This window comes from Gallus gallus, chromosome 7 (assembly GCF_016699485.2).
Source record: "Gallus gallus isolate bGalGal1 chromosome 7, bGalGal1.mat.broiler.GRCg7b, whole genome shotgun sequence".
NCBI classification, from domain to species: Eukaryota; Metazoa; Chordata; class Aves; order Galliformes; family Phasianidae; genus Gallus; species Gallus gallus.
In genome coordinates this window covers 15,874,540-15,883,206 of record NC_052538.1, presented here as the reverse complement: position 1 = coordinate 15,883,206, position 8,667 = coordinate 15,874,540, and the positions used below count along the sequence as shown (strand labels likewise).

Here is an 8,667-nt window from a genome sequence, read left to right as displayed (position 1 = left end):
CCATTCTGAGCCCTAACATTGTTTTCTATGGAAGTCGTCACACAAACTCGCTTAGAAGATCCATCTGGGAGTGACTGAAATGTAAAAGAGTGTAGAAAGTAAGGCTGGACACCACTCATGAGATACACTTCCGTAATGTTCTGTACATATAGATATGCTTGTATCTCCAAACCCCTCTGTAATCGATGTGCCATGACTGGAGAAGTCCATGCAGATCCTTTTGTGTGCTCTCCACCCACGATGTGTCTCACACGCTGCACAAGTCCTGGGCACTCTGGTGCAGCCCAACACACCGCTCCCAGGCGCTTCCCACCTTCCTGCTCGGGGCTGTTTGCTGAGCAGTGGCTGCTCTGCCTTACACCATCGGTTATTCACAAAGCTGTTCCCTGCCTGGGGGAGGAAGGGCTGACTTGCACAGTGTCACCCCGCTGGCGCTGTCCCTGCTCACACTGAGCCAGGCTTTGCACACTGGGTCTCCAGCGGGGAGGAGGAGGGGCGTGTGTGAGGGGGTTTGCTGTGAATAAATTCACTTTCTTCTCTGTGGCTCTGGCAGAGGCATCTCGTTTGTAACACAGCAGAAGCCCACGATGATAACCTAATTATTAGAAGTAATGCTACTTTAGTGAGACCGCTGGCACTTTTACAATGTTTGTACAAGCATCAGCAATCTAGAGGAGAGACACTTTGGCACAGGCCACACTTATTCTTGGCCCATCATTTAGAACTCATAAATTACAAAGGAGCTCCTTTCATGCTCAGGGGGAACTCAGCTCCTTTGCAGCAGCATCTGATGCACTGAGCTCTGGTTACCCCTCAACTCACTACCCAGTGGCCAAGGCCAGCCCTGGGGCTCACGTGCTGTTGCCTTTCTCTGCAGGCAGAGCCCTAGCACCCCACTGCAGAGCCCACAGCACTGAGCTGGAGCTGGGAGCTCCGACAGCTCCAACTGGGGGGTACCGGGTGTGCCAGGCTTCAGTGAGACTGTGCTCATGATTGCATTCATGGGCTTTGCATCTCTGCTTGTTTGTCTTATACTAACAGCAGCCCACTCCTGAATGGAAAAATGCCACCTGTGTGGGGCTAGGCTAACAAAGACAAATGCCCTCTGAACCACTGGCAAGAGCACTGCAAACTATCAGACTCCCCCCCCCCCCCCGTGGCTGCAGCATGGGACCATGTCTGAACTGGGAACCCCATCAACACTGACCAGAGGACCCTGGCTTGCTGGGCACCAGCAGGGCAACTGGAGCTCCACTGCCCCAGGCAGGACTCACCTCTGGGGTCCCTGCACAATGCCAGCATCGTGCCAGCCCTGTGGAGCTGCTTTCAGGGAGATCTGGGCACAGAAGAGAATCTGCTCGGGAAAAAGATAGGGAAAGGGAAAGGGGATGGAAGATGCTGGGTTGCTGCTGAGAGATGGCTGGTGGCAGCTGGAAGGAGCCCAGGCTGCCATTCTGTCCCGCCACGTGCCCAATGGGACAGCTGCCCGCAGACCCGTTTGAGCTGCATGCTGCCAAAGCCCCGAAGGAACAAAGGCAGTGAGCAGACGGGCAGCACAAAGGGCCAGAGCTGCCAGGACAGCCGGCAGCCACGTGGCTGGTGGGGCACCGTGTGATGCTGAGGATTACGAAGGGCTACCTCTGTTTCCAAAATGGAGTTCAAGCAGTCATTTCTGCAGACTGAACGCCCGCTGGGGCCAGGCATTGGGTATGCTGCGGTCCTCTCGGGGAGTGGGGCTGGCGGGGAGGAGGGGGCTGGATCTAAGCGTTCATCAATCACAGCCCTTCCTCCTCCATCAGCTCAGTGGAACTCGAGCAAAACCCATTTGGCAGTGCCTGGGCTGGGGCTGGAGAGCCCCCAGTAACAGCTCCCAGCCAACAGGATGTGACTGAGCCCCTGGGGCCTGCATTTGCTTTTTTTTTTATTTGCTGATGGGCAGTGCCTCTGAATGATCCATGCGTGTAACTTCTCCTTCCTACCAAATTCATGGCCATAGGATAGCAAATGGGGAATGACATGGCACAGGGCCCGTGGGGACATCCCTCTGCCAGGGGAGCCTTGGCAGGAGGAGAGCATTTCCTCTTGGTGCTCACACAGAGGATTCTGGTAGTGAATGACACGCACTGGGAGAGCACAGCTCCCTGCTCCAGTCTCACTGCACTGCCTGAGGTCAACCTGGAATGGGGGGCCCATGGCATGCATGTGTTGATGGAAGAGGAAGGCACACCTTCCTCAGGAAGTGATGCTCTGCCTGCCTGCGTGTGTGATGGAACTCAGCCTAAATGCCCACTGCGGCAGCACTGTTTCCCCTCTTTGCCCTGGGGCCTCTGTACATCCCTGTTTTTAGCCATACTCTACAAAATAAACTTCCCAGAGATCCTCCTTCTGTAGCAGCCTTCCTCTGCAGGCCCTTTGATGGCTGGCCACTGTGTGTATTCCAGGTTCAGGGGTGAATACACATCCCCACGTACCCCAAGTGTTTCTCAGGGATCTGTGTGTTTTTCTGTATGGATGCTTGCTTCAAGCAGCTCCAGGACCCAGCCTTGGAGGAGTGCCTTGGGCATGGGGCTGCCACCACCTCTAGCACAAGCAGTTGCACAGGGCTGGCTGGTCGCATTGCTCCCCCAGAGGTTTGTGCCCCAGCAGTTCCCCTGGCTTGCGCTGTCACTACACTGCTGAACTCCTGGCCAGCCATGCATTCCCTTTGACAGCCCTCATATTCATCCAATGCTTCTTTCTATCTCTTTTTCTTCCTTCTCCTCAAACTTGCAGAGGCTCTTATCCAGCAAAAAACCTTGGCAAAAAAACCCCCAAACATCTGCAGTCACTCAACTTCCCATCACCAGGACTTTAGCTCTGAGTACTGTGAAATCTGGGGCCTTAGAGAATTGCAGTTCACTCCTCAAAAGTCAGCGGCAACAGGAGACACTGTGCCTGTGTTCAGCAGTGGCTTCTGCTTTCCTCATCCCTGAGCAGCTGTGCAAAAACAAACAGGTAGTGAATGAGAAACTCGGTAAGAGGATCCAGATGGGTGAATGGGAAGATCATATGTTAGCATTAACATGCTCAGCCCTTGCTTTAGCATTTAGAACACAGCTCTAGGTGTAATCAGAGCAGTTGTGTTCTGCAAACAGAAGCCCTTCCCTGGAGCCAGCGCTGCCTGTGTTGCCTCAGTGGGAGCTTCTGCAGCAGGGGACACTGGGGGGGGGGGCAGATGCTTTCCTACTGGACAGCTTTCTTTGCTAAAGACGAAGCATGGTGTTTCCAGACCTATGCTTGGTCAGAAAATTACACTTTCCAAACCTCTCTGCTTGCCATGGATGTGCTGAGCAAGCTTCACACGGAATTTAACCTCTCCCTCAACATTTAGGGTTTCCTAACCAGGTATATTTGATTTAAACACTTTTAACTGACAGCTGCGTCCTTTGAGCATGGTGTTTTAAGTGATAGCATGTTGTTCATGCACCAGGGCAGCACAGCCCACAGCCGTGCCTGTAGCTACAGGGCTCTGGGCTTACAGTGAGGGCTCTGAAGATGCTCAGTCCCGAGTAAGTTGAAGCAGTAATGTGCCGGCCTTTGCTCTCACAGCAGTTGGGCTGAATGTGCTGGGGAGGCAGAGGGGCTGTCAGAAAGCCTCACTGCTGTTCAGAGCCCATGTGCAGGGAAGTGTCCCCGTACCCTTACCATCTTGTGTCCACCAGCCTCAGGGGTCTGCCCCTCCCCCTGGGGGGAAGCAAAGCGTGCCGGCTCCGAAGCAGTGCCATCAGTGGGGCACGATGGTGGGGCAGTCGGGGCTGAGCAGAGTCAAATCCCCATGGGCAGGAGCTGAGGCTTGCAGTGAAATGCTCTGATCAGGTCTCTCCATGATGCTCCTTCGCTGCCACCAGCCAGCTGTTGGGCTGCTGAGTAGAAGGCACTGGATGACAGGTGAAGGGGTTTTAATTTCATGCCTTTGTTAAGGATCGAAATATTTCTGTGGCAAGTTGCAAATTCTGCATTCCCAGTTGTCCACAGCCACCTCCTAAAACTGAGAAAGTTTTAGGAGAAGAAGAAACTAAGTCAAAGCTTAAGTCAGAACTGCATAATGCAGCCCTCCCTCATGTTCCTCATCTGTCCGATCCCAGGTCAGCCAAGCTCACGTGTGCTCTGCCTTCTGCCTTTCTGAACCACATTGACACGACGTTCAGTTTTAGGAGTTGGGTGAAACCCAACAGCATCCAAGCAGAGGTTTAGGTAGCTCAGACTGATGGTCCAGCCTTCCAAATGGCCAGTCAGGGAAAGGCGATCGCTGTTGGAGCCCAGGGCTCACAGCCCCGCTTCCTTGCCATTCAGGGAGGAGAAGAGCAGGAGGATGAGCCGGAGGTTTAGCTGGGCAGCGCAACTGGCCGCACTCCCGTGCTGCTGCTCCGTGAGCTTCCCTTGCCAGCTGTGAGCGCTCAGTAAGCAACACTGAATTGCCAAGGGAAGAGTGAAAGCCCATTAGCACGGAGAGACCGGGGATTCACTTTGGAGAGCCCTCAGAGCACTTATCTGACGGAGAGAGGCCATTAAGCGTCGGGAGGTGCAGCATTCCCCCCCGGGTGCGGACAGACACGGGTGCTCCACCAGGCCGGGAAGGGACAGACGTGCCGGGGACAGGGACACGAATCCGGGCGGTGGGGAGGCGCGGGTTCCCCTCCAAACTCCCGGCGAGCGGCTCCGAAGGCAGCGGCGGCTCCGGCAAGTGGGGGATCCCGAGCGGTCCCGGGAGAGCTGAGAAGAGAACAGCCACCCGGTTCCAGGAACCGTCCCATCCGTCCCAGGGCCAGGCCGCTGTGGGGTTACGCCTGGGAGCTCAAGGTGCGCTGCCTACGCATCTACCACGGGCAGCAGGGAGCGGGCAGGGTAACGGCGGCGCCCGGGATACCCGGTGCGGGCTGCCCCCACCGGGCTCCCATTGGCCGCGGGGCGGGACGTGCCTCCGCTCCGGCCCTATATCAGGGCAATATTACCCCGTCGGGGGTGGGGGTAGGTGTGGTGCTGTCCGCGCAGGCATGGACTTGGGTTTTTTCCCCATCGTCCTCCCGTCCGGGCTGTGTCACGGGACCCCGCCGCTCCCCTACTCCCGGCGAGGGCTCGACGCCTTCCCAGCGCTGAGCACCGCGGCCAGCTCTGCGCATCCTCCGTCGGCTGCTGGCGTGGGGGCGGCGGGCTACGCGGCCGTCCCGGCCGCCAACTGTCAGCAGCCCCCCGGGGCCGCGTGTCCGGGTGAGGCTCCGCCGCGTCCCGCCGCGTCCCCCTGCACCGGGAGCGGCCGCCCGACGTCGCCGGAGCCCGAACGGGCATTCTCCTGCTGTCCGACCCCGGGGGCGGCTCCGGCCAAGCCCCGCGCCTTCGAATGGATGCGGATGAAGCGGAGCACGCCCGGCAGAAGTGAGTGGGGCGGCGGGGCGCGGGCTGCGGCCACTCTCCTTCCTGCTCCCCCTGCCCAGACCCCCGTCTCGCCCCTCCCCTCCCCTCCGTGCCCCCGCCGAAACGCGCTGTTTCTCGGTGTTTTTCGGCGTTACAGGCGACGCGGCACCCCCCGCCTTCTCCCTGCGCACCAGTTTCAGCACCCGGCAGCTCACGGAGCTAGAGAAGGAGTTTCACTTCAGCCGCTACCTGTCGCGGGCCCGTCGCCTCGAGGTGGCCCGCTCGCTGCGCCTCCGCGACGCCCAGGTGAAGGTGTGGTTCCAGAATCGCCGCATGAAGCAGAAGAAGCGCGAGCGGGAGGCGCTGCCCGACCCCACCGCAGCGCCCCGCGCAGCCCCGGGCGACACCGCCTGAGCCCGTCGCCACGGCGCGCTGCGAGGATGCCGCGAGCGGCTCCGCGCTCCTCTTCGCTCCGCCGCTGCTTTACTCCCTTTGTATTGATGAGGATGATCGGGGAGAGCTGTCGCTCCGAAGCGCCGCCGCTCAACTTCGTCGTTTTGCGAGGGGACGAAAGAGCCAGAGGAGAGCCTCGTAGAGCCGCACCGCGGGGTCGACTCGGAGCTGGGGGCGGGCAGGACCGCAGCCCCCGGCCTGGGCTCCCTAGGGCCGCCCCCATCTGGGGCCATAGCGCTGCCCCGCCGCCTCCCCGAGCCGTGTCCGGTGCCTCGGCCGGGTCGGGGAGCAGCGGGGTCCGGGCCCGCTCACAGCCGTCGGGGCGGGGGTGTCGGGCAGAGGAGGAGCAGAAACCCCAGCGGGGCAAAGCAGAACAGGACAATGCTCCCCTCGCAAGAAAAGAGACGATGTATACCATTAGCAAGTGTAGCAGAAATCCCTTTTTAGAAAAGTACCCTCGTCTTCCTCCCTTCCTGTGCAAAATTGCTATAAAGAGAGCTTACTTGTACTCATCCCTCACTTGTTCCCCTCCCCTTTCGTGATGTGGCTGATTTAGTCTGAAAAAATCTGTGAAGGAAACCTTGAACAAACAGTCCATCAGGAGAAAGGCTGCCCTACGTGCCCTCTGCAGGGCCAGTGCCCACTCCGCTGCCTCCCAGTGTGTGGGCAAGGACAGTGTAGAGTCTCTCATAGCACGGGGGCTCTCCTAGGCTTTACTCTATCTAATGTTTAAAGAAAAGTACCATATTAAGCCAGTTTGCTAAGAGCTGTTAAAGAGCATAAAGATGTTTGGGTTTGACTGCAGACCTCTGTCAGTGAGACCATGCGAGTTCCTGGGTCTCTCCCCTCCCAGAGAACCAGTTCTAAAGCAGTGACAACCCCAGCTACTCCACTGAAGTGCAACACTCACCAGCAATCCTCACTTCCCCAGATTCCATCTTTTCCAGAGGTAAAACAATGGTATCAAAGTGGACAGAGAAGCTGGATTCAGAGGTTTTTCTGGACCTGACTGATGACTGGGAATGTATAAATGGCAGCACAGATAGGGAGGCCACCCGGATTTAGGGGACGAAAGAGCTGGCAGTTTGCTTTGGATTTCACTCAGGTGAAAGAAAAACATAGCACTGGGAGAGGGATCTCCAGGACCTGGAAGCGTGGATCCACACCTGGAAAGCAGCCCCTGCTACCAACAGCTGCTGAGATCTAGTCACACACCATACCCTGGGCAGAGGCTCATGGCCTTGCTCGCACACAGAGACTTTCAGGTTTCGTGCACAGTGTTACAGCTCACTTCCAAAGAGCTGATGCACTTCACGAGTTAAAAAACGAAACAACATAAATTCCCAGGGTGGAGCTGCTTATATGAAATTTGTACGAAAATACAAACATCCAAAATAAGGGGTGGGCAGTTCCTTGTTAAAGCGCTGACCCCAAACAAGCTTTCATTCTCCTTATCATTTATTAAAGAACAGAAAATAGTATTTCTGCCAACTGTTTTTGAGGAGAGGCTATTTAGAATAAAGCAAGATGTGGAAAGATTCATAGAAATTACTTTTCATGTGATTATTAAAAGCAAATCAATTGCAAACCAGCTCTTTTCAGTTCCTCTTAAGATGTATTTTACACCAAACCCATTGTTAGTTTAAAAAACACAGCAACAAATACACACACATGCAACGGGATAGCCTCTAGCTTTCTAAGAGCATCTGGTTCACACACAAACTTCAGACAACAGCTGTGTTTTCAGTTGCCTCCTAATGTGTCACACGTCCATGGGGCTGTTGGTTTGTCAGTCTGTTATTTTCTTAATGATTTTGACATTTGTGCCGGTCACTTCCAGCCCAAGGAATGTTTTCCACATTGGTGGCATGTCCCTGCACTCCCAAAACAGGCAGAAAAGGTTCTCATTGGTTTCGGTGGTACAGAATCAGGCCGTTAGACCACACAAAGTCTTTTATAAAGAGTGTTTCCCTGCCATATATTTTCCCAACTAAATAAATACACATGCCAGCCTTATAGTACTGCGCAGTTCTGTATCTAAGTGGCACAGCCTGAATATATGGAGATTTACTTGCAAATTAAGATGAAACCTTACAAGCCTTTTATGGCTGTCTGAATCAATTTGCCGGTGTGAACACATCCATGTTCTGTTTTAAAAACTGGTACTTCATATTAAGTGTAATTTCTGCTCACTAAACAGGGACAGTTTAACGGCATCTCTCTTCCTCACAACCGGTTTTTACTGTATAAGCTATTACTCCTTTGCACTGTTATGTCAGCAAGACACCCAGAGGAAGGAGGCAATGCAAGTCATGTGCCAGTTCCTGCATAATTAAATAAAGATGCCTGTGATATACATGGGTGCACACAGGAGACAAATAAACATTAGATAAGGTCTAAGATTCACTCATTTAGTGTCCCAAGAGTAGCATCTCACACGTTCCATTTGATACCTAACAGTTGGAAGTAGGCATTCGGTTCTGCAGATAGAAGTAAGAGTGTGGCTGTAATTCTCGCCAGAGGCAGAACAAAATATTCCAGACTTCCCTCAGTAAACACCTTCCACCACATAATATACCAAAACTCACGCAAATATTATTTCCTGGCTTTATTTTCCCTCCAACAACATTAGAAACAACAAAGAGATCGTTCTGTTTCAGCCTAATATTAACTTTTGCCTACCGACTATTGCTCAAAGAGCCACAGGCTACCAAGGGGATATGAACAACATAATTTTTTCTTAAACATGTTCCCATTTTGCTTGAAACAGAACAAAACAATTGATTTGGAAAGCTTCCAAGGAGAGAAAGAAAAAGCTGTTAA

At 54.4% G+C, this 8,667-nt stretch overlaps 1 protein-coding gene and 1 non-coding gene across 2 annotated transcripts; one reads left to right on the top strand and one right to left on the bottom strand.

Moving 5' to 3' along the window:
* Window positions 1-3,103: 3,103 nt before the first annotated feature.
* MIR6624 (microRNA 6624) lies at window positions 3,104-3,211 on the bottom strand. The gene has a single exon (NR_105492.2). It is a non-coding gene; the product is annotated as a microRNA 6624 (primary transcript).
* Window positions 3,212-4,703: 1,492 nt separating this feature from the next.
* Window positions 4,704-7,428, top strand: HOXD1 (homeobox D1). The gene is made up of 2 exons (NM_001397002.2): window positions 4,704-5,412; window positions 5,549-7,428. Exons 1-2 carry the CDS (start codon window positions 5,034-5,036, stop codon window positions 5,803-5,805), a joined length of 636 nt encoding a protein of 211 aa, NP_001383931.1. The 5' UTR covers window positions 4,704-5,033; the 3' UTR covers window positions 5,806-7,428.
* The last annotated feature ends 1,239 nt before the right edge of the window (window positions 7,429-8,667 follow it).